Source organism: Tauraco erythrolophus, chromosome 7 (genome assembly GCF_009769465.1).
Source record: "Tauraco erythrolophus isolate bTauEry1 chromosome 7, bTauEry1.pri, whole genome shotgun sequence".
Classification (NCBI taxonomy): Eukaryota; Metazoa; Chordata; class Aves; order Musophagiformes; family Musophagidae; genus Tauraco; species Tauraco erythrolophus.
Genome location: NC_141471.1, coordinates 60,581,421 through 60,608,168, shown reverse-complemented (window position 1 = coordinate 60,608,168; position 26,748 = coordinate 60,581,421). Strand labels below are relative to the sequence as shown.

Below are 26,748 nucleotides of genomic sequence, written 5' to 3'. Positions count from 1 at the left end.
GCAAACAAATCGTAAAATTCGATATACAGGATATCCAGCACAACTACAGCTCTAGATTATGTTATGAAAGCTGACCTAACCATAAACCTGGAGTGCCCTGGTTACTTCTATTGTAGGCAGTTAGTTCTCTGCAAAAGCAACGTATATCAAAAGAATGTCCTCAACACAGATCTAAAATGAAAGTATAGTGGGGTGACTGAGATCTGAATGTGGTCTGCATACACCCAAACCATATCTGCTCTCTGTTATCATCTCTTTTGTACTGCTGGTCTACCAAGGAGCTCACTACAGCCCGGTTAAATCAGTTTAGGAAAATATTTTTAGTTATAGAATGACTCAAGTGTTAGGAGGTTTGACTCCTTTAAACCAAAACAAGTGTTGATGTTAATTCTGTTAACAATACATTTGGGCTGCAAATGGGCCCTCAGACCATCCATCACTATTAATGCTAGCCAGGAAGGATCACACCCACCTCTGTACACACATCAGGTAAACTTCGCCCCATTTTCTGAAGTCAGAATCTCAATAAAATGAACAATGAAGATGGAATCAATAGCCTGATAGATGTTATGCCAATTAAATGAGCTAAAAACATGCAGACATCAGACTGCACACCTTGAAATTTGTCATCAAGACAGTGACATTTCTCAGTTATGGCTTTCTGCTGCATATCTGAGCCTGAAGTGAAGAATCCTCTTATCCAGAAACTTTTGTCAAAAGGGTCTTGATTTACTAAAATGTTTCTGACAGGCCTGTCATTGGTGCAAAATTAAATTAAAAAATTTAGTTTTTAATATGAAAATAAGTGTCACAGATTCTGCAAAATTTTTCTTAGAGCACAATGCATTGCCTGCACATTTTTGGGGTACAGCAACCACCACTACAATGGCCGGATAGTATTCATTAGTATAGTATTATGTTACTAATGTTCCTATTCATTAGTAACATTACCTATTTTGCAGAAAACATGCAAGGTGTACGTACACATTGGTGACAGATGTGCAATTTAAGACTATATTTAATTTTGAAGTTTATCAAAATTGTTCTCAACTTGCCCAAATTCACTGGTTAAGTTCGAATTAGTCTGACAGGAGTCATAACATACAACTGTAATGTACTATTATTTCTTTTTTGCATAAGAGCCAACACTTATAACTTTGTAAATATGAAAGAGTATAATCAATAAAAGGACTTTTCTATCATCTGCAATTAATTATAATGAAGATATATGAAGATCAGTTAAATGAATTTATCACAGGAAAAATATTTTTAAAAGAATTGAACACATGATAACTACTCCATTTACTATTTTTGTTTCATCAAAAGGTGTAAGATGCATAAACAAGAAAACAGAATGGGAAATTATAAAGTCTTCCCATTAAAAAGCTTATTAAATGTATAAACACGTCCATGTCCATTTTAAACAATGCTTGCCACTGGCCTCACAATAGCAATAATGAGCAGATGAAGGAGAGCAATGGGAATTACCTGTGTTCCCAACACTGAAATCATAACCGCTTTCCCAAAATTGAACTTGGCAGTTATAAACACAATCCTTCCCTTTGTAATAACTCACTTACACAATATATTGGCTCCAATGCAAACTAAAAGCTGACAAATTCATACATTTCTGGAGGTAATTTAAATTTACATTACACATTTGAAGGTACCCTTATATTCACAGCCTGATTCGAAGTCCAATGCCATTCACTGGAACTTCTCTTTAGCAAAACTGCCACAGACTATCAGGATTAGGATTTTATTCTGTATCATTTGAGCATTTAAAAACGCAGAGAAAGATGCTGGGCCAAGTACAACTAAACCACACTAACGTAAGGGAATCTCGTCCAATAAATAGTCGAGTTACCCCCTGAATTTTTCACTCAAGACAGAGAACTTGCAAGGTTCCCAAAAACAAGGCTCCATTGATATTTCTAAAAGATCCTCTCAAACTCAGAAATAAAAATCATTATCCTTTTTAGGCAATACTGAGGACATGCACACACACGTACACATTAACACTTTCTTTAGAATCAGTTACAGGCAGCAAATCTCACAGAGACTGCAATGATGTCAATTTTCAAATTAGATTTCCCCAGCATTTTTTCACTAGCTTTTGCTGTGTTTTAGGAACACAGGTAATTATCTTCAGCTTTTTTAGCTGAAGATAAAAAATCCTCAGATTGAGTAGCCAAACATTTACTCCCTTTGAAAAGTGTTTAAAAAATTATTCTTGTAACTTCCAAATCAACTTCATTCCACCCTAATAATGCTTTTGTGTCTGCTGCTTGATAAGCCTATCAAAAATAAAACTCTAATTGCTTTCTGACTTCAGCAGAAGGCTTGCTAGAATGACATCTTGTCATACTAAGGTGAAAAAGAATTAAGTACACATTGCATTTCCAATTTTACTCATTTTCATGATCTAAATGAAACATAAAGTGACAGGTTTGTTCACATTTGCCACCACTATTTGAACGCTGCTGTTCAAGTTCAGCACAGTACCTTTACTGTCACTGATGGTACTGCCTCTGCTTTTACCTCACTGTCAATGGCTCGCTGTGAAGAGAAAGATGAAAACGGAGTAAATTAAATATTACACATGAACGAGTGAACACAATGAATGCCACATTACTTTCCTACCATCAGCTTGGTAAACAGGGAATTAATGGTAAAGGACTTATCATTCCTATGACAGATTAAAATACACAAAATACATTTCTGAGTTCCTTCTGAAAACGTAAAGCCTCTGTTTGAAATTGCCTGCAAAAAGGATAGCAAAAGGTCATGAATGTTGTGTGTATAAGAAACTAATACACTGATGTATATATGAATATTTTAAACTGTTTTGTTTGGCATACCTCTTTCCAGTGTATATTTATTTAAATTCTGGAAATACCTTCTGTTATTCAGTAGGAAAAGGTGATTTCCAATCTGCCAATATATCATATACACACCACAGTATGTACTATTAAATCATCACACACTATCTTCTAATCAAAAATATATTTTGAACTTCAAAAGAAAATTATAACACCTTATCTTGCTACTTCTGCTAATTTCTATTTCAATAGGCAATTCCATCTCACTCAGAATTCATCTTGACCTTGTAGAGTATTTTTACATCTTAACTTATGCTTTAATTCACTCTGCAACAGGTCAGTCCCTGCAGTTTAAGTAAGCGTTCCTGTTTCTTCAAACTATTTTATTTTAAAGAAACACTTCACTTTTGCTATAATACAAATTAATAACTTGAATCTACATCTTCTCATGACAAGAAGAAATTAAGAACAATCTCATGTCCTCAACCTGCTCTCCTTTCCATCCCAATATCCCAGTATAAGGTCTGAATCTGCAAAGTTTCTGAGAAGTCAGGAAGCTGGTAGGCTCTCTGGGTTCTAGAAATAGGACTTTCATTTGTACGTTGTGTATCTTTTTCTGCTGAAAAAACATAGCTACTTTCATACTGCCTTGTCATGCCCACTGTCTCTGGTGACCAGTGGTCGATCCTGAAGCGACAGCAGGGGCTCAAAGAGATTGATCCTTAATATAGTCAGGTTTAAGAAATCAGCTGGACTTCCTGGATCAGAGACCATACACAGGAGGTGGTGTTAAATAACCAGAATGGTACTCCACTTGCATATCTAATCCACTTTAACATGTCTATATTCTCTGATTTTGCCACACACATCTCAATTTAAAAATCTTTTCACAACTGCAGGAGCAGTATCTGCAAGCCTGTAGCTTCCAAGATCACTGCAGAAGCCCTAAAATTGTTCCCACATTTCCTGTATTGATCCTTCTCCATGAATTATCTTATCAGATTTTTCCTTTCTAGATGGCCACCGCGGAGCCCCCAGGAAAGCCTACCACACAGGAAACTAAGACATATGGACAGCCCTGGGAAACAAAGATTCAAGGCTGTGATTCAATTAATATATTGAGTTATTTATTTATGAAACAGATCATTTGCATTTGGAAGGTTGAGCAAATGAGCACAGCAGCAGTAGAGCATTCTGTGGACCCAACAGTGTGGTAAGCAGATTATTGCAGCTAGCCAAGACCATGTCACACTGTCCTTTTTTCCACAGACCAGTGCTAGGACACTAGCACACGTTATAAAGAGGTCCCTTTATCAAAGAGTAACAGTAGTAGAGTTACCAGTAGTAATAATAGAGTTTAAATAAATATATCCTATATATGTAAGTATTAAAAAACCAGCTCTTTGTGTGTTTTTAAACAGTTAACAGCCCTGAAAAAATCACTTTTGCAGAAATTAGTGGCCAGAAATTACTAATTACATATGTTCTAGTGCAATGAGTATGTTATGAAATGTTAAAGTGAAAAGTTTTAAGAGACAATATAAGCTCTCCTGAATCTTAATTTGAATTAATTTTTATCAACTACGTATGTATGAAGATACATCATACATAAGAGGAATAAACTAATTAGACTGCAACACCAGAGAGTACTGAATGATGCCTTGCCAGAGAAAGATTATTTCTTACAATGCATCTTTGAGTGGTTCATGTATTCTCTCTTGAAAAGATCCACACGGTGACAGTTCTACTGTTTCCCCCTGTATTAACTGCTAAACATTACAAATTCTCACCACTACAAAGTTATTTCAGATTCTAAGTTCTCATTCACTTATGTCTGCTTAGACAAGAATCTAAAGGTCCCCAAACAGAAGATTATAAATAATTTTAATAATGGTAGTTAAAACCATTAACAAAAGTGTATTTTAACTGATAGAAACCGGGGTCTATGCAGAAGCTCAGTCCCACAAACGTAAGCACGTAGTAATCTCTATTCATGATCAACCATTATTTACTTATGTTTGAAACCAATGTTTTCAGAGGAATTCTCTTTTTATATGGGTACATACAGATTCTGCATCCAAATCAGGCGAAACTTCTGCTGTGACAGTTAGATCTCTGTATTTGTCAGATTTGGGCAAAATATCTGAAAGAAAAAGTTAATCAGCTCTCCTTTAACAAACATGCAGCTACATTTCTAAAAGTAATACCATTTCAACAGCATCAAGTTTCAGACTTACATCATTACGCCTACCAGTGTAAAGGAAAAAACAACAATGCATATTATTTTTGACCAAAGAAACTTCCCAATTTTGTAAGATTTCTACAGACAACCTAAACCTGGATCTCATTCTGAACTTCTGATTTATATACGAAGAAGGATTTAGATGTATTCTAGCCACGATCTTCAGAGACTGTAAGGAATATTTAAACTTTTGTCCTCACATGCATGTACTAATAAACAACCATCTCCAAAATACACACCGCACTTCTCACAGCACTTTCATCTAAATAATTTGATGATGAGTACGTTAGACACAGAAAGATTTCGTGCCTAATAGTGTAAAATTAAAATAGATCTTATAAATTCCTCTGTGTAAGAAGGTATATGAAAGTTTCATGTGCCAAACATTCTATGGGGCTTAGTCGAAATATATAACCCAATGATTTCCAGGCCTGTCAACATACAAGGCAAAGAATGCTATGAACTCATTTATATCCATGATATAAAACCTTATGCAGATTCACATGTGTTAAAAAAAGTTGCAAGGATTAAAAGCTAGGCACTTAAATACCATAAGGTATTAGGAAATCTACTCTCAAGCTTCCAGAACTCTAGCTCTAACATATTTTCATTTTTAACATATCTTCATTTTTCAGAAGAACACTTCTATTTCTTATTACTAAATGTTTTGGAAAAAGAAAATCCCAAACAGGAAATGTATAGTTCCTAAAATAACAAATGGTAAAGACTTCATGTAAACAGGGAATTAACACATTAATTGAATAATTGAGAGCATGAGCACATTCAGAAACCTGCAAGAATTTTATTACGCAGAGAGTCCTGAAAACGACTCAGACTAGTAGGCAGCACATCATCTCTTTCTGACAAGAGAGTCAAGGGAAAAGATTTTGATGAAGACAAAATAAGTTTCCGTTTTCTTGTGCTCAGAGAAAAATGTCTCCCTTTACTGCAAGGAAAAAAAGCAAACCCAAAACACGTTGCTCCAATACCACCTACCAAAGCAGCCTAAGCCTGTTTCATACTGCCACAATGGCACACAACTGGTTCTGCTAATTACACACAGCTCAGCACAATCCATTCCACTTCTACAGATATGAAAATATCTTCCTTTTCTATCCCTTCTTAACCATTTCTGTTCAGGTCGCTTCTTCCAGCAAGCTATGATGCAACTTCTGGCATACAGTCATTTTTCTAACAGAAAAAGGAGGGAGATCACAGCCAGAGTTTACATAGAAGTATCAGCTTTTTGTTACTATTAAACTGAGCCAAAACACCTATGTTTAATCACTTATGTCATCCAGATTGATGCAAGTAACATTAGATTTAAGTTACTATAACAGTTAAGATTTTAAAATATTTCATCAGTTTATAATGTAAATCCTTATTCTTCAAAATGTATAAAACAGCTTAAGTTCAACAGTTTAATGGTCAGCACTGGACAGAAATACAAGACATTTATGGAAATAACTACTCTAAGGCTTTTTTTATATGATGACCTAATTCTAAATACCTTCCATGTTTGGAAGTCAAAATGAAACAAAGAAAAATGGTTTCCATATAAGGGTAGATATTTTCAGAACAACACAAGCTCTTACTGCACAAACGCGAATCCAAAAGACAGAAAAGTAAATGGCTCATTTTAAAGATCATGCTCAAGAGTAACTTAATGGTGACCAATGTTCAAAAGTGGTTTGTATTCAACCAGACATGATCAGCAGCTATTTTAAGACTTAAAGTTCTAAGAAAAAAGCCAAAATGAAACAAAGTCAAAACACCGGAGACGGAAAGACATTTTCCTTAAGTAAAACGTTTTGTTGTAAAAAAAGGTTTTCTCGCAACTTTTACATCCAGTTAAAGCCAAACACAACACCATTAGAGCATCTCTCCACAACGAAAAGAGCATTCATAAAACCTCATCTGAAAACACCACAGTAACACCTTAGATCAGATTAAAAAGATTAAGGAAGAAAAAAAAACATAAGAGGAAGAGAGAATGGGGAAAAGATCAGTAATATTCACAGTAAACTTTTCTAGTAACTGTCATGGTATGATTGAAAAGTTATAAAGGACAGCTATGTTTCCTTCCTCTCTCTAGATCTTCCACACAAGATGTTAAAACTAACAGACAGAAGTTGATTCACTTCAAATGCACTTATCCCTTCCATCATGTTTTTCTTTCCTTTGGTTATGATACCCAGACAAAACTGTCAAATACTTAAAAAGAAAGGCTGTGGTAAAAATCAGTGACATTTACTCACATTTATATGCTTAAATAACCAATTATTGGATTTCTAGAACAAAAAAACTAATATTAGTCTGTGACAATAACGGACAATGTTATATGCAATTACAAAAAAAAATATTTGGGTTGTAGAATCAAGCTCACAACTGCAGATAAATAATTTCTTGTTTTCTAGGGATTTCAACTGTGAGTTTTTTTGCACTCTTTCACACAGAAAGCCACAACTATTGCTTTAATGCATTTTAAGGACATGCTAACTATCATCAAGAAAAGATTTTAATTGGTTCTGTCTATTTATATAAGATTTTTCCACAGTAAAATCATATGCTTCCAATTGCCTGTGCAAGTCAGGCACACTGTTTAAAAATTCAGTTATGAAAACACACACTTTGAAGGATCTCTGTAGAAATTATGTGCCCTTATGTGAACGAAATCAATGTAAATTATTAGCAATGTATGTAAATTCCAGACTTTATCATGATCAGTTATTTGGGTTTTGGTATCTCTCACTATGTTCAAATTGTATTTGAAATACAATTGCTTTTCAAAGAAGTTAAAGCAACAGAAAAGTTGCTTTAACAAAAGTCATTCTTTGTGAATTACATGAATTAAGAAGCCATTTGTAGTAATAAAACAGAATTTAGCAATACTTTTGCTCTCTCTGAAGCTTAATTATATCAGACTGTTGCTGTGGAATTCCTGAAGTTTTCTTGCCTTTGGGTAGTACACGCGCTGCCAGTTTTTTCTCTGAACCCTTGCACTAGTGAGAATTATCTGCAACCTGACATAAATATCTTGAAAGTTCCAACAGACATTATCAAAATACAAAGAAAAAAAATCTGTATCTAAAGGCTAGTCTAGTCTTTTGACTAGTCCAGTCTAGGATTAATTAAAACCTAAACTTTATTATTATATTTCCTACAGAAATTTAATTATGGTTAAAGTATGAAAATAAAACAGTATTTTAAAGTGCTAAAAGGAAAGTCAGATAGGTTAAAAGTATGTACAACTACAGAAAAGGGAGAAGTATACCTTGTGTTTTTGTGGCCTCCTTGATGATTTTCTGAAGCTTTTTCATTTCAGCATAGAATTCTTCATAGTTTATTTCCCTAGAATCAACCCTAGGGGCCTGGAAGAGTGAAGGATCAGTTCCAAGGTAGGAACACTGAAGATGCCCATCGTCACTCAGTGTGACTATAACACCCTTCAAGTCTCTGCACACAAAAAATAAAAGCAGCTCATTAAGAAATTGAGAAGAATCGCAGAAGCAGTAACATATAATTTATGTTGCTTCTGTTTCATCCAGAAACATAACAGGACTTCCTGTTTTTAATGAGATTCTCTGACCAAAAGAAAACAATATTTATTCTTCAATTCAGATGTGTTAATTATTAATATTATTCCCATTTATTGCAATCACACCTAAAATCCCATATGTACTAGACAGATGACTAAAACACCATCCAAGTATCTCAGAATCTGTATAATCAAGACAGGTAAAGAAAAGGATCAGAACAAACACGCTGAGCATGAAGTACAGTTGCAGTCTTTTCTATTCACAAATTGTTACTTGAGTTTTTGAAGTATGGACACTCAAGTTGGTATGCAGAAAGAGGAATGGGCTAAATGGAACACCAAGTAAAGGAAGGGATGCATTAGAAGAAATAATGAACAGATGGAACACGTTCACAGCAGAGACAGCAGCAGGACTTTGATGGCAGCAGCAGCACCCCTAACCCATTCTGCTACTGCAGCTACTGTGTGAGCTTCAAACCGTGGCTGGCTCTTCCCTGCAGTATCCTTCTGAACAGAAGCCACATGGATCCAGAAGATTGCCCTTACACTGCTCTGGATCAATACAAATGTGTGTTTTATTAGCTACACTATAGTCTCTCTTCTCCCAAGGGAGGAGTACTTTTTTGAGCTTACTCCTACAAAAATCTCACTCATTTTCCTTATCTGACCATGTGCTATGCAAATGCAAGATTTAGGAAAGTATGTAACATTGTGAGACAACAGAGTACTGCCAACATTTTGCTTAACTTGAAGGTTATTCCTAAACAGAAAAGGAACTGAACAGTAAAGACTAGCATAGATGTTAACAGCAAAAGTTAAGAGAAAGATAACTTTGACTTTTTTTTTAAATGCTTACTCTTAATTAAATTAAAAGCTTGTATTTATTTTCATAACCATGAAGTGACACATTCATGCCATAATTTGCTCTTATTCCATACTTGGAATAGCAGACACTGCCTTTGTGTCAAATGCGACTGTCATATAAAGCAAAGATGGATCAAATTTGATCTTAGACATAAAACTTAATTTTGAAAAGAAAGCCTAATGCACTATCCCACTAATTAAACCAAGGTCAAACATTTATATAAGTGTTCAAGCTATAATTCACAAAGAATTAACAAAAATTCTTTTAACTTACATACACTGATACCTTTCAAGTGCCTCCTCTAGCACAATCCTCATTAAAACCAGGTAGTTATATAAAAAAAAAAATAACTCTCTAGTTTCCTATGTTGTCTTGTAGCATGGTTCCAGTAACACAAAGATATTCAGTCCAAAATTTTCCAGGGTAATAGTAATAGAAGGCAAACAGATGTCTCAGATGAATTTTGATAACTGATGGTCCAACTGAACAGTCCAAAATGCCATTTTACAGAATGCTAAGGCCACAATCCCAGTGTTAGTTTCACAATTACAATCAAATATCCTGGAAAAATTATGCTGCAACTGAGATCAGCTGAACTCTGTACAATTACATTATAACTGCATAGAGAAACGAAGACCTCACTGGGCACTAGACAAATAAGTAGCTGCTGCAGATAAGTTTGAGCTTTCTCTTTCTATAGAAAGTAATTTCTCCTCAGTGAAGGAAACAAATCTCCTGGTTTAACTATGGAAACTGGTTGGGGTTTGGGTTTTTTTGGACAACAGGTAACCCCAGTTAGTCCCTGGCTGCAGGTGGAACGTGCAAATCTGAAGTGCCTTCTGGAACAGAACACACATAATAGGACTCAGAACCCACCGTTCCCCTTACCTAACATATAAACTCAGGTTAAACAGAAACAGTCTGCCCTTTGCAAACACTGTTCCTATTGCCACAGAAAAGCTTCCTGCCACTACTGCCGTTTTTAATGTATATCAACATTCACTACAAAAACTAAGGAAACTGTCATAGGAAGCTGTATTTGTGAGCACCATAAGGCTGGAGATGCCAAGTCTCCCCAGCAAATATTTTAAGAAAAGAAAGCAGAAGACTTGGTAGTGATTTTCAACTTACATATCCAGTACCTGTGTTACTAGTCGTCCTGTGAATGTGACCTGTAAACGTGGGGTTTGCACCCTTTACTTCTGAGAAATTGTCAACTCTCAATCCAAAGTGAGAAGTGGAACTAAGCCTGAGCCGTGCTTTCTCTGGCTGCTTGAATATTTGTTGCTGAGTATAGTTGGTTTCCTTGCTCAGGACTGGTTCTGTTGCTGGAATTACAAGCAGAACTGCTCATCCTAGTTTTCTACATCCAAAAAGATCTGTACAACACACATCTGTGATACATATACAAAATTCTAGATGGCACATGCAACAAATGCATTGGGCTAACCCTGGGATACGAACAAGGCAAGGAGACAGACTATTGTGCATCCCATAACACAATCTTGGTAAGGTATGCAGATAACACCTAACATACACAACTTTGCAAACACTTGGCAAGCAGTAAGCAAAGAACTCTGCCATACTGGCCATGGGCACAGCAAAGTCTTTAAAAAAGGGATATTGTTGAAGCAGATGCTACTGTGCTACTAAATACATTGCCCCACACTTTACCATTAAGTTACAGTAAATAACAAAAAGAGAGAGAAGAGAAACTGCATCATGAGCTTGTTCCACAACTGAAGAAAACTGACATCTGAAAACAAGACAATTTCTAACATTCTCCAGCAATGGCTTTGGACCATCTTAAAATTTCTTTCCTGAGGCTATGACTCTGTTAAGCTAAGAAGGAAAGATCCATGAGTCACCATCCCTGGAGGTATTTGAGACATGTAGATGTGGTGCTTAGGGACACGGTTTAGTGGTGGACTTGGCAGAGTTTGGTTTACAGTTGGACTCAATGATCTTAAAGGTCTTTTCCAACCTAAATGATTCCATGAGGACATCTGAATGTAAATCAAAAGCTACACTGCTAGCAATAAATCTTTGATGATATACTACTAAAGTATAATACTTTCAAAAGTGGTTTGTAAATACAGTCCTTCCTATGTCTCTTTAAGTTGGCAGTCATCTGCAGGTAATCAGTCTATCAAATGAAATCAACTCAAATCAATGAGGGGATTTTCCAATATAAATTACACTTTTAGCTTCTGAGTTTATGTCAGCGTTACAGAACACATATTCAACAACTCCATCTTCCATAAATTCACTTCAACCAACTTTCCTGTTCATCATGGCATCCTTTACGTGTGCACTCAGAGACAAAAGCACTGGTTGAAGAAAGCACCATTACAAATGACACTTTTCCTCTTCTTCAGTGACTGTTCTGCTGGGTCTTAAGACTGTTCAACATGAAACATATACAAATATAAAAAAGCCTTTTTCAGTAATCTTTCCTTGTTAAAGCTGTCCAGGAATTTGTACATCAATGGACACAATAAGGAAAATATGGGTAACCAGTTAAAACATACAATTTATAATACATTAATTTCTCTGTTGGAATGTTTGTCAGCCAGTCAAGATGCCTTTACTTTCTCAAGCTTTTATAACAGTGGTTAAAGACAGTAGGGGGAGGGGGAGCGTATTTCAGAGTTTTATAGTAGTTTCCCCACAGCTACTGCACTCATACAATATCCCTGCAAATACCATTACTTCATTCGGCACATTTTGCACACAATCTGGAATTGCAATTACTTGTTAAATGTCTTTTATTGTAAACTTTTTATTTTTTACTATATATCACACAATAGTCAAAGTAATAGTAAATCTAAGGGGACACTTTAACAGTGAGGAACTCAAAGTATGAAACAAATTATGCTGGTATCTAAAATAACTTTACAGTACAAAGCAACTCCTACACACATATGGTAATAATTTGAAAAACTATCTTTTATTGGATTCTGGATAATAATAATGGCATATGCTTTTTGTAGGTCTTCTCCTACTAAATAAGTTGCTCACAATGTAATTCTTGAATTAAAATGCTTTTCATGTTTCCAGTTACATAACACCAAACTGATCATTCAAACAATTGACTTAGAAGTAATTCTGAGTTTTATTCAAATGACACAAGCTAAACCTTGGACAACTTTTAGGACAAAGCCTGGTTATTGACACTATCTACAGCTTTAATTATTATATTTATAACAGCACATAAAACTTCTACCTCAATTTCAGAAGTAGTCTGAATTGATATTACTCATACCAATCATTTCAGAAAACAAGATGCTCTGCAACACTATTTCCAGTCCCTTATTTATAATGTATTATTTATAAACTACTAAATTAGGAACCAACTCTCAAATTGCACTCAAGCATTTTGGATGTAATTCTCTCCTCATTTTATCATTCTCTGAAGTAATTACAGGCAAGAGCATAACTACAATAGTGCTTTTTAGTTTAGTGCTTTTGAAAACCCAAATTGTTCTAAGTTTCACTATCATTTCAATGTCATTTTAGCTGTAACTGTGTGAAGTATTTGACAAAATCCTGCAGGAGAATCAGACCAGGGTAATAAACAATAAGAATTTTCTAATATGTACTGGGAGCAAAAGTCAAAAAAACATCTTACTCTTATTATTAAACACATACTCCAAAATCAGACCTTCAGCTGAATATTTGAAGTATACCTGGTGCGACTCAGTGCCAGCTACCATCAATTTTTAACTGGGTATATCTCTGGAACACCATCAAGCTCCTCTGAAAATCTCTTCCTCATGGAAAAAAAAATCTTTGTTCAACTTTACATCAAAAGTAATACTTGCACATGTAAGACTTCCCCATTCAGCTATTACACATGAAAATAGATAATCTGTTTGCTCTCAGAAACTAAAATTCTTTTAAGGCTATGTATTTAACACTTTGCACACTCTGCAGAGGGCATGCAACATATAATGTAAATATGGTGTTTGATTATAATTGTTTAACAATAAGTAATTAGAATAAACATCATTAAATGTTAAATAAATTGTGCTGTTGCTTTACAGAAAAGCATTCTTCATTTCCCATTTACAGGATAGTTTAGGATTGCTGATCTTAACAGAATACCAGACACAAATCTAGTTTCAAAAATTATGAAATACATGTAAGAGGAAAACGGAAATGAAACATGATTTTGTCTTGATAACTAGTGGAAAAGCAGTTAAAAAGAGAAGTTATTACTAGAACAATAAGTCAACACCTATTACCTCTTATAAGCACTGAAATCTATCGAGTGTCAGAACTAAGTAGAACCTAAATTTGGCCAGTGTTACCATTTTGAATACCTGAAGGATACTCCAGCTTCCAGATCTTACACAGTACTTTCACTCTCTACTTGAGAATGCAGGCATTTTCACTGGCACCTTTACATGGTGACACCACCCAGCAAAACAGCAAACTGGTGCCTTACTGCACAACAATTCAGAAATTGAAATTTAAACTGAAAGAGGGAAGATTTAGATTAGATATAAGGAAGAAATTTTTCACTCCGAGGGTGGTGAGGCACTGGAACAGGTTGCCCAGAGAAGTTGTGGATGCCCCATCCCTGGAAGTGCTCAAGGCCAGGTTGGATGAGGCTTTGAGCAACCTGGTGTAGTGGAGAGTGTCCCTGCCCATGGCAGGGGGGTTGGAACTAGATGATCTTTAAGGTCCCTTCCAACCCAAACCATTCTATGATTCTATAACAATTCAGACAATTCTTCAGCTCGTGTAGCTTTCCTTTTGAAAGAGACTCTTCACCTAAAAGGCCAAATGCTACTCAGCAACCAAATAAAAAGGGGCATCTTCCACCAAACAAGAAAATACAAAACACAATGGAAACTAATTGGTTTTACTTTTACTGTCAAGTTAATACAAACACTGCTCACAAAAGTTTGGGTCAGAGTTTTTTTCTGCCAGACCACTCCTGCTGCCAGCGGAGCAGCACAACAAGGCTTGGGAAGGCAACCCCAGTAGCACAGCTTTCACACAGGAGAGCCCTAAAAGCTACCATATCACATCAAATGAAGCAGTTTGTTGGGGTTTTTTTAACAGGGTTAGTATAACAGCTTGACAGTTTAAGTATAGGGGAATCTTAACAGGTTAAGATTTAACAATGCATGCAGAGGGACAGACACCCGTGCAAGACATCATCTTCTGGTTCCTTCAGGCAGGGAACGCACATACTGCTATAGGCAGGCTAGACATGCAATTTAAGTTGGTGTTACAAATTACATATAAAATTAAATTTTATCTGAAGGATTAACAAACTTAGTTTCTTGTCATTTGAAATATAAAAGCAAAGCTATTTCAAGAGCAGTGAAGGTTTTATTAAAAATTAGTCAGCTATATGAAATGCAGATTTAAATTAAAATTAGAATTTGTCACAAAGTAGAATAAGAACAGAATATTCAGCGTGATGACATAGGCATCCAGAAATATATGATTTTGCTCTAGGCAAAATAATTTAAAGAGCTCTGAAGTATAATATATGCAAGGAAAAGTTCATAACTTCCACATTGCATTTCTTACTATCGCAGTTACATATTTAAGACACTTAGTGGCATTATCTGAATTGAAAATGAATGTGAGGACCGATAAGAAAACCTAATTACTTTAAATAAGAGTGCAGCCTCTAAGTTAGAGCTTCCAATGATGAGAAACAAGAGAAATTACATTGTGATTTCACTTGTGGCAGTGCTAGCAGTAAGAAATTAAGACCAATTGTGACATGCCTAAGACATTTCCATGCTTTACTCCCTCTTAGAGCTACATCAAGAAATATGTATTTCTTCATTTGCACCTCTTTCACCCAAAGTTTAAATTCTGTTTCAAGGCCAGACTCCCTCACCAGCAAACAGGTATACAGCAGCTTCCAAACGCTATACCAAAAGGTAGCAGCTACAGCATGGTGAATATAGGATCTGGAGGGCCTCAAAGGTTTATCCTTCACCTAACCCTTCTCTTCTCCCACTTCAAGAGAGTGGTTAGAGTCCATTTCACCTCAGCCAAGCTGGAGGGGTCCCTACCATCTCTGCTTCCCACAAGAAAGAAATGCAAGGAGCTAATACTGATAAAATCTGCGCTCTAGTTGTTCTTTTAGGTAGAGCTCGTTAACTGTTGGCTTCATACAAGCTAATATTAGGCAGTACATGAGGAAAATCAGACTACCCGCAGTCTACAAAAAGGCTAACAAGAGTAACTGATGTGTCTTCACAACAGACTTATTCTGAAAGGACTGAATAATTACATAACATTAAAACCACTCAAGTTAATTTCCATCTCTTTTTTCTCTCATTTTGACAGTGATGTGCATGCAAGCTTCAAAATTCACCAGCATTTCAGGTAGGAAAAAGTGCCTATGCCATTACTCTTAACAATACTTATCACTGTCCCTTCAGCCTGCCTTGGCAAAGAGCAGAGCTGCTCTTTAAAAGCATCTCTGGCACTTTGCACTGCTAGCTGGCTCTTGTCTCCACAGCTCAACATAAATGTCCCACCTGCTGGTCCTCGTATGAAACAATGTCTTTCATGTTAATAGCATAATAATCAAGATCTTCAAAATCAACAGCCTTAGACTGTTCATAATAGCTGTTTTTCATCAAGATGTCCAGCAATTCCATGGGCAGAGCAAGTGTCACAATACATCCATAAAATCCAGCCAACTGCTCCAAGACTGAGTGCAGAACACAGTACAGTTATTCTCTACTCTGTCACAACATAAACAGATACAGAGAAATTGCACGTTGGCCAAAAAAACTCATGCTAGTTGTTTAAAAGGCCTACTGGAAAGCTGGAGAGGGACTTTTTACAAGGGCATGTAGTGACAGGACAGGACAATTTTTTTCATTGAGGGTGGTGAGGCACTGGCACAGGTTGCCCAGAGAAGTTGTGGCTGCCCCATCCCTGGAGGTGTTCAAGGCCAGGCTGGATGAGGCTTTGAGCAACCTGGTGTAGTGGAGGGTTTCCCTGCCCATGGCTGGGGGGTTGGAACTAGATGATCTTTAAGGTCCCTTCCAACCCTAACCATTCTATGATTCCATTTTGTGTTTTAAATACTAGAAGGGGAGTTACTTGCCACCTTCTTCTTGAGCGGTTAGAATTTTCACTTTTAATGCTTTCTCTAGAACCATGAGGGTAGGAATATTTTAAGTGTTATTCTAAAGTAAGTTGAAACCCTTACAAAACCATATGACTATTAAAAAGTAGACTTTTTGAAAAAGCAAGTAAGTGACACGCAATTAAATTAGGAGAACTGGCAATATGGGCACGTGCTTAATATCACACAGTAAATCCCATGAGAAGCCAACTTGCTAGAAAGCCCAGCTACAGATCACAGTACACGCTGGACATGGTATTTGGCACATCTGTCTCTTTTGCAGGATGAGAATCCTAGGAAGGTAAAAAATAAAAATCACATTCTCATTTTGTGCTTAAGTTATACATTAACATTATCTCTCCAAAAGACCTCTAAAAAGGGTAATACTTTGTACTGCCATCTCTTGACAGCCCAGTGGCAATTTAGTGAAGAAAAACAAACGCAATCTTATTTTTAAAAAAGATTTCTTTAAAATGCAATTATGCACAAATAGAAAGGTTCTAGAATTGCCTGCGTTTAGCTTCTCAGATCAGACAACATACTTACAGAACACTCAAATAAAAATTTATATCTATACTTGTATATAACTGAACAGTTCACACTGCGTCATAACTGGCATTGCTTCTATTACAGTACTACTACACAGAAAAAGGAAAAATATTTCAACTATAAAGTTTGATTCCTGCAGTTTTCTTTCTATAAAATGGTGTAATAAGTGCTAAGTTTTGTTGGTTTTATATGTAAGTTTTGCCATTTTTATATGCTGGTTCTTTAACAGTTGTGGTAGCTGTGGTGATGTCAGCTATAACAAGGAAAAACAGACGGGCTGGAATGAAGAACAAAGTATTTTCAAGCATCTGGATAGCTAAAAAAGTTCAATGAGAAGGGTTTTATTTTGACTCCACCCACTATTACCCTATATGTGATTGCACTTTTACACCTTATATACTTAATTCAACTACAATATTTCTTCATTTTTTTTCCAGTTAAATTCAGTTCCTGTTGCCTTTCTACTGTTTGGAGAGCCCAGCTACACAGAGTACGTTCATCTAACCACCCAATGTACTATGATTCGGTGCCACAGAACAAGTTTTAATTTCAAGTTCATATTTGGACCAATATTTTCTCACTTGCAAGTTGATTGCAGATTTGAATTTTCTTTAAAAAAAATTGGAAGCTACAACTTCACAAAGCACATTTTCAACCAGTGGCTACACACCAGAATTTTGAATTCCAATCTCTTGATTTACATACCTCAAATTGAACTGATCAGTCTATTGGGCTATGTATGAGTTCAGATCTGGGAATTAAGCCTGTGTCAAAACAGAGAATTTAAACGCTATCTTATGTTCTCTCCTTTATGGAGACAGGTTGCTGAATCAGACTTTGGATATAAAACTTACTCAAATAAACTGCCATGAAGTTATAAGCATATTAACTATGTCACACAAACTATTACTCATGCAGAGAAGACAAGTCTTGGTTCTATGCAACCACTGAACAGTCTTCAGGGACTTTACACCTCATTAGACAAATACCTATGCAATCCACACATTTCTTACTAGTCATTCTAATTTTATGAAACAATGACAAATCAGATAATCCAAAAGGAGTATTGTATTAAACATTTTTCAAAAAGGCAAAAAAGTTATTCTCTCCATGGATGTATGTTCCAGTAACCATAAAATTCTTAATTGTTTGGCGTTGGGGTGAAGATGGGATTGTTACTAAATGCAATAAACACATGCCTCTTTCAATACTGTGCTCCCCTTCAAAACGCAAACTGATTTGCAATTCTGAAGTGGAGCAGCACATATCACTTGGCTTATGCTTGAAGTGCACTGGAGGTGGTGTAGGGACAATCTTTATCCATCAGAGTCACCAGAGCAATACTTCTCAGCCTTGCAGTCAAGCTGCAGACTAACCAGGAGAGACTGGACAAGAGTAGAGTACTGGAATACACAGTGAGCAACTAAGCCGTAAAAACCACCTAAATCTTCCTCACATATTCTTTTGGGTTAAAGCATCAGGAAGTTTTTTGTAGGCATTCATTTTTTCTCATATGGTCATCAAACAGCCAAGGCCAACAGTAACAATGGCGGTTCAAAGGTGGCACATCAGGCTATTAAGCCAAAAAACTTTCCCACTGTGGTGGGTTGATCCTGGCTGGATTCCAGGTGCCCACCAAAGCCACTCTACCATTCCCCCACCTGAGCTGGGCAGGGAAAAGAAAATAGAACAAAAGGCTCACGGGTCAAGATAAGGACAAGGAGATCACCCACCAGTTACCGTCACGGGTACAACAGACTCAACTCAAGGAAATTAATTTATTACCAATTAAATCAGAGTAGAGTAATAAGAAGTAAAACCAAATTTTAAAACACAAGGCATCGTCTCCAAAACTATTTTGTAAATATTTATAAATATTGTAAAATACTCTCTTGGAATGCACCTGTGTAACCATAACACAACTGGGGATTTTCCAAGACACAGGACAATACAAAAATTCAAACACTAATTAACATGATTACATAGAAAATTAATTCTCAGCATCTTCATTAGTCAAATAGTCTTTGCTTCTTTATTATTTCTGCAAGGGGAAGGAGAACTCATACAAGGACAACATCAGAAATTTTAGATCTAAAAAATTACTGTATTTTGTCTTAAAAGCAAGAAGTTGGACACTATTATAGAATCTTAAGCCAATAACTTTGAAGTGTCAGTATGCTGCATCTCAGCCTGCAAAATGTAATTTTGAATTTAATACTTTAACTCTCTAATTTAGTAGAATTGATAATCAAACAGGTGACAGCATAAGCCAGAACATGAACACCAACAGCCTGTGGGCATTCCTAAGTGATATAGTCTTCATGGGCTAGGGGTTCACAACATTGATGTTCAGAGTTCAGGCATGACCCCTATCATCAAGCCTGCAGTGATCATACTTGGAGAAGCAATAACCAAAAAAAAATTTACTTAGGTAATTTCAAATACCATAGTCAGTTGTAGTGCTAGCAACTAGCAGAAAAATTATTTTTTGATTGCAAACTGAGCAAAACAGGATCAGTGGTAAAAATATGGAATCTTGCGATAGTTTTATGGGATCATTCCTCAGTATAAACCTAGGTAGACTTGAAGTTCATGAAGTGTTAAAGTGTGGGTAAAACTTACAAGTAGCCCTGTTTGGTATTTTAAACATATAAAGCCTACTCTTATTTCCTGGCTTTTCAACAGTTACTTTTATTTTAAAAAGAAAATTTTTCCCCATCTCAAATAATGAAAATCTATTTACTAGCTTAACTTAAGCTAAAAAATTGGGTTCTGGAAATTTAATATTTTAAGAAACTCAGAAAGTCTTATTCTTTAAAGGTGATAAATTACTTCTGGACAAAAAAACCTGTCCAGACTGCTTTATATTTCCTCTTCAGAAAGCATGCTGTTCCATTACCAAGTAAAATGATATTTATCTGTCAAATAAATGAAAGTGAAAGCAAGTATTCTATGTCCATACTTGTCAACCCCTTGTAATAAAAGGAACTTCACATTTTACAAGGCATGCACGTCATTTTGTGGGTTATTTGCTTCAAGAATCTTTCTTCCATGAAGAATAGTCCTTCTGCTCACAGCTATAGTACGTATAAATGCTCACAAAAAGAAGTTGGTTCCTGTGTTCTAATTCCCAGATGTAGTTCCTAAAAGGAAGAGGCAGCACATATGCAAAGCATTCAATTGTGCTATAGGCAAGCACTTACAGGCAGGTCTAAAGTTTTCTTATGGGTATTTCTATTGAAATTCCAACGTGGCTGAAGATGAAAACATCCTTCATTTAAACACGAAGTTCACTGAGAAACTGGTGCCTAAAGCAGTAAGAGTTCCAACAGATTATATGGAGAAGGAAGAATTCTCTTTCTCAACACATCCCCTAAACACTGAGAGAATGCTGGTTTACTCTTAGAACCAAGCCTGCTGATAAATTCCACGGGAAACTATTTTTTTTTTTTTGCTATATAGATACCACCAGACTTCATTTCTTGATGGACAGTCAAAAGCACAACAAACCAAAATCAGCAGCACCATGAAATACTGACTTGAAAAAACGGAGGTATTTGAGGAATTTTGCAGTCTATTTCATTTAAAAAGAAAAATGTCAAGCTACCTTTCATTCACAGGCTTATCAGATATGATTGAGGTGGTGTACAAACAAAACCAAGTAGTAAAATTAAGACTAGTAAATTTTAAAAATGGTCAGAAAGAACAAAGTCCCTGATTTTTAACTTGGAAGTGATCAAAACAGAAATCCCTTTCCTGAGACTACATCCGAGCGAGAATGTTCTAGCTACGTGGTTTTAACTCAACCCACAGTGGCATTTCAGAGGTTTGTGATGGAAATCTCCCTAAGGCTAGCAACATGAGCTGTTTGGCTTCGGACTGAATGCACCTGAACATAGTGTTCTAGTTTCGGGCCAGCCAGGTCAGAGTAATATTTAGTGAAATCCATCAGCCATTAAAACGCAGTACTCTTAGCAACAGCTTTGCCAAGTGAATTAGTGTCAAATAAATAGAGAAGTAGTTGTCTAAGTATTTTAATCTGCTCCAAGGGCCTTTTATGGTCAAGCATATGGAGACAGGATCATTCAGGCACAGAAAAACAAATACGACTTGTGATAGGCCCTTAAAAAGTGACTTTCTGCTACTTTCTTAATAAGTTACTTCAGACAATTCAGACAAATATAACCCACCTTTTTGGTGGGGGAGTATTAAGTCACTTGCCTTTACAGGCTCAAATCCCTCCCAACAGAAAAAAATTACTTTCATATGAGGTGCTTTAGCTCAACAGGAACTCTGAACAGCTTTGGAGCAACCACATTCTTGAGGGCTTGCTCCCCACACAATTACCTGAATTATGAGAAAAACCAAAAACTCTAGCACATCTCAAGAAGCATCAAAAGGTGACAGATTAATTGATGATCTATGAACAAGAGATACTGGTTACGAAAATTCCTTTGCCAAGGAGATGTGGACATACAAGGAAGGTCTTAGAAAAAGAGGAAACTAATGAGCAAGAGAAAAGGGAACAGACTTTGAAGTCCCTGCTAAGAAGGCATTTATATAATTATAGTGGACAGCAAGCACACGCTGCTGCTCACAATTACCATTTCAACACAGAAAATCTGAGGGGAGTAGGAATTCTTGTAATTCCTTTGTGTAACTTCCCCAATTTCAGCTGTTCTAACTGCAACATATGGACAGTTCCTCTTCAAACCACTCTAGAAGGGTGAGGTTTGTTTGTTTTAGTTTTTCTTTTTTGGGGGGGCAGCCGTTTGGGGTTTTTTAATTAACTCAGGCAGAACACCTAAACCATTTCCTTCAAGAGTTTCAGCTTCAATAAGAATGCTGTTGCACAGCCATAACTTTCAGGATGACAACACAGGGCACGCAAAAATGTAAATCTTCAAGCAGGCTTATCAATGGGAAGATGAATTTGTGCTGAAACAATGTCCTAAGCAACTTAAATCCAAATTGTCCATGTAAGTGGTTATATCTTTTAAGCAATCCAGGCAGTGTCAAGTATGTAGGAGACCCCTTGACATTAAAACAATGTCATAAACATTTAGTAACTACTATACATTACCAGAACATATATTTCTAACAAAATAAGGGACAGACATCTACCACAACGATTAGAACTGAACTTCTAGTTCAGTGATGATAGTTATAGAGATCTTCAGGTAAAACCCCAAGTAAGACAAACTCTCAAGCCTGTAGTTCAAGATTCTGATCACAAGCTCTTATAGGAAACTTTCAATTTCCTGACGGAGAGCACTCAGATTCTAACACAAGGCAAAAAAATAGTTCAACAGCTTAAAAATACATCACTTTTAGAGTGCAGAGATATCTCACCAAAAATGTTTTAAGTAACCACTCATCTTTGATTCTATTTTTCCTCGCATGTGTCTGAAAACATGACAGAAATCAAGCAGTTTATGCTGGAATTTAATCCCAAATGTTGCAGCATGTTATTATCATTATGTACATACTGGTGTTGCAACAGGGAAATACTGCATTTCATATTATTGGAAGAGGAAAAAATCAATTCAGAAGGCGCAAGGAGGGACACACACTAGAAACACAAGTTACTCAGCTGGAATTCTCCAAAGCACTTGAACAGTTGATCTTGGAAGGAGACTATCAAGATTACAGGATAAAGCCAGCATAGCCCTGGCCCAAGGGGTTTTACGTAAAACAGCTTCTACTAATGCTTTTCTTAACCAACAAGCCAGAGCCACACATTAGAAAAAATAGACATTATGCCAACAAGAAAATACAGGGGAACATACATGATCTGTAGAGACAACTGCTTTCACAACACTCCATTTACTTTGTAAGTATTATTGCAACAAAAGCGGAAAGGATGCAAGAGAAATTAATTGACATATGTCATATTTAAGGCACTTCAACCTCTCAGCAGTGTGGGATTAAGATCTCTATGCTTATTAAAGCACTTATTTATGTTACAGTAGTGCCCAGAGGCCCCAACCGAGACTGAGGCCTCTTGAGTGGAGCATTAGGAAATCATTATCATATTGAGTCAAAGAATTCCCTTTCAAATTATTATTTAAAAAAAAACTATATTCTTTTGTTTAAGTCAATTACTACCTCTATAAGCTTCACCACAGTTTTTGCTGTTTAGCTCATCTTTATTTTTAACATCAGAAAGAATTAAAGGCATACTGCATATTTTTGAACAGAAAGCCAGAATAAGCCCAGCTCTGAAGCACATAGGCCCTAAACTTCTCCCTGCCTTTCAGGCCATTGGGTCTAGACACACAGATGTTCCTTCATTTATCAGTATCTGTGGAAAGAGGTTTGTGTAACTAGATTGCTGTCTCTTCACCCTCTACAGAACACAGCCCAAACCAAACCTTAGCAGGTCTGTGGGAATTCAGAATCCAACTAACAAAATGATCTGGGACAAATTAGTAGCCTCTCAAAATTCTCACCAAGATCAAACTACTGAGTGTTAAAGTTCACATGGAACAGGCAGAACCTGCATAAACTTCTTAGAGGCATTACTGAAACTGACGGTTCAATAAGGTGAGTTCCCAAATAATTGTGCATACAAATATTAGTACAATCTGCTGTTGTAAAAAAATCAATGCCTTTTTCAAATTTTTTGTCACAAATATTTTTTCCAAGCTTCAATAGCTGTACTGTCATAACCTGCATGATTAACTTTTGGTTTATACTAACTGGCCCACTGAGACTATTTGTTGTATTTTACTTCTAAGACCCACTGGATGAAAGCCAGCAAGACCCTCTCCAGAGAGTCTAAAAAAAAATTAAATTATAAATTATTAAAAAATCATTAGGTAACCATTAGTACCAAACAAAACAGAAACATCTCTCAGATTACTCTGTGTAAGTCAGTAAAGCCAGTTAGTCAGATGTTGCATTTTCATCTGTTATGAGATAAAGCACATAGACTTATGATCAAGTAGTCAACAATCCAGTGCACGTTGGCACAGCAGCCACAAGCCTGCTGGGCATCAGAAGTAATCTACCTGGCAAGGACACTGCTACTGCACCCTGCACTGGCACTGGGCAGCCAGCACCCACCACAGCTCTGGTGGCACACTGTAAAGGCATAAACTGGATTGTAAAAACACTAGCTGAACTTTTCTTCAGTGTGCTTAGTTCAGTGACAGCTCAGTAGAAGTTACCAATATGTCATAATTTCTCTACACTCAATCACCTGCCCAACCAGTTTTTCCCTGACCTGTCTTACGTGTATTTTACAAAAACTTTTAGTCTGTTGCAGTGCAATCCTATTTAAATGGCTCCTTAATTTCCACAGTTTAACACTAGAGTTGAATAATCTGTTCCAACAAATCATCTCTGGAATTCATATCCTCTTAAATGTTTAATGAAGAACAGATTTTCGGTGAGATTCCCAATTTCCTTGTCTCAGGGAAGGATCTTACCAGACTGCAAAGCTTCACTTTTCATTCTTTTGAAGAGGAAACTACTCCACTGGAGGTACAAGACCTCAGGTTCTACCTTCACTCAAGAAAACCAGAAAATCTAAAGCACAGTACAGCAAATTCTAGTGTTCTTCTAGAATTAACAGCATGCCTACTACAGAAATGAATATTTTACAAAATAAAGAAAAAACACTTTGAATTTTTCTTTTACAAGTCACCTGATTTATTACATACCTCAGAACTGTTTGTTAGGATCTACAAGCAAATTTCACAACTGGTAATGAATCTGAAAAAGTAAACTTAAACAAGTTACTTACTGTAAGTTTGCTACTTTTACTGATACAGGAATGTGGGGAAGTTGAGTGGCCCATTTCAGTGTAACATCTTGATAAACATTCAGAATTTTACTGTGGTTTCCAACTAGAGTGTTTATTGTTCCTTCTTTCACTGTAAAAGATATAAAACCAGTTTTAGGACAAAAGATTTTCAAAAGCCAGTACTTTTCTTTGAGGCTTATATCATTACACTATTTTTTCTTCTCCTTTTAAGCCATTACTTGTTATAAATGAATTTAGTATAATTGAAGTGTCAGAAGTTATGAAAGTTACCTTGACAATAACCAAGGATGTATGTGATTAATTATGGATACTAATTTCAATTGCATACTACACAGCACATGACAACTTTCCAAGGTTGTAGCCAGCCATGTTTGGTAATTTAAAACATGACTAACGAAGACTCATAATTGTCATGTTAGCATGTCAGGATAGGTATGACAAAATACACATTAGTTCAATATCAGCTACTTAAACTCTTCATTAATTCATTGACCTGTGAATACTGATTAAAGGTATATGCATTTATAGGTTTTATATATAGTATAACTTAAATCAGAAAGTATAAAATGTGAAGATTGTTAAGATCGTATTTATAAAGTCTAAAATGATATTTTAAGTCTAAAATAAGACATGGTGTCAAAAATGTATCAGATAGGTTTTGAAACATTAATATAGACTAGGTATTAAGAACCTGTGGTTCTGTAGTGGCAACCAAGTTGCTTGTATGCAATGTAATAAGTTAGTTTTATCTCCTAACACTAAGCTTTACTTGATTTTTTTAACTATCAGTAAATGACAGAAGGTCCTCAAACACTAGTTTGCTCTTCCAAAACCTCTCATTCTTCCATGCTTGTTGCTTTGGTATCCTAGGCAAACTTACTCAAATGACAGACAAGTACCTTAATTTGGTGATGAAAAAAATATCTATTTAAATATTAAAAATTACTTCACACTAAGTAATGTTTGAAAATAAACCTGCTTCATCCAAACAGAGAGCTCCTATTCCACAGATTTTCTACAAATCAACAACTTAATCAGAAAAATATATTTATTCTGTGAGGAAAATAAGTCTTAGCTGTAAAAGCAACCAAGCTAAAATTAAGGCAGATTTTCCATTTACAAACCTGAACAATAAGGAATGAAGCAACTCGGACTGTAATCAAGCTTTTTCATGAATCGAATTTGCCCATTATCCTTAAGGCAAAAGAAGTTTCTCTCACCAAGCACAAAAATAGAAGAAACTGTCTGATTAAAGGAGACAACACATATATCCAGTGCTTGCTCTCCGATGTTTAAAACCCAATCCACCTTCAAAAGAAAAAAACATACTCCAGAGATCAGTTGACAGCTGCATATTAAAGACAACACCTACAGAGAAGGCTCAGAACTCATCAAGTTACATACCATTAACATAGATAGAAAAGCAAATTCAAGGTCATTTTTTGAACAAGAAAATATTAGTCATCTTATTTTGAAGGCAGTTGGTGACTTTGCTTATTGTGAGTAAAGCCACAAAAATATCATCCACTTTTTGAAATAGTCACGAATTGATGGCTACGCAGTTCACTTCAGAATATTTAAATTTTAATGTACACATCCCATGCAAAATGAAAACACTTTATATTTTAACTATTAAATCCAAGAACAGAGTACTAGAGTCATTTAAATCTGCCTCTGTACGTCCTTACATATTAAGGAAAATTTAGAGAGCAAAAGGTGATAAATTATTCTACCAATACATGTAAACGGAAAAATAGACAAAGTTTTAGATGTGTAAGCCAATATTCATGCTTGCAGTCACTAATGTACACTCTTGAATCTGCAGAACGTTTGTGTATATGATA

The 26,748-nt window shown here is 35.9% G+C and overlaps 1 protein-coding gene across 1 annotated transcript in view; it reads right to left on the bottom strand.

Annotated features, from left to right (window-relative positions):
* The window catches only part of BBS9 (Bardet-Biedl syndrome 9), a 301,146-nt gene that overhangs the window by 239,989 nt on the left and 34,409 nt on the right, over window positions 1-26,748 (bottom strand). Inside the window, exons 8-12 of the mRNA XM_086614220.1 lie at window positions 26,029-26,212; window positions 24,884-25,013; window positions 8,339-8,520; window positions 4,889-4,965; window positions 2,506-2,559 (exon numbers count right to left, since the gene is read on the bottom strand). Coding sequence (XP_086470346.1) covers window positions 2,506-2,559; window positions 4,889-4,965; window positions 8,339-8,520; window positions 24,884-25,013; window positions 26,029-26,212 — 627 coding nt within the window. The remainder of the gene's footprint in view (window positions 1-2,505; window positions 2,560-4,888; window positions 4,966-8,338; window positions 8,521-24,883; window positions 25,014-26,028; window positions 26,213-26,748) is intronic.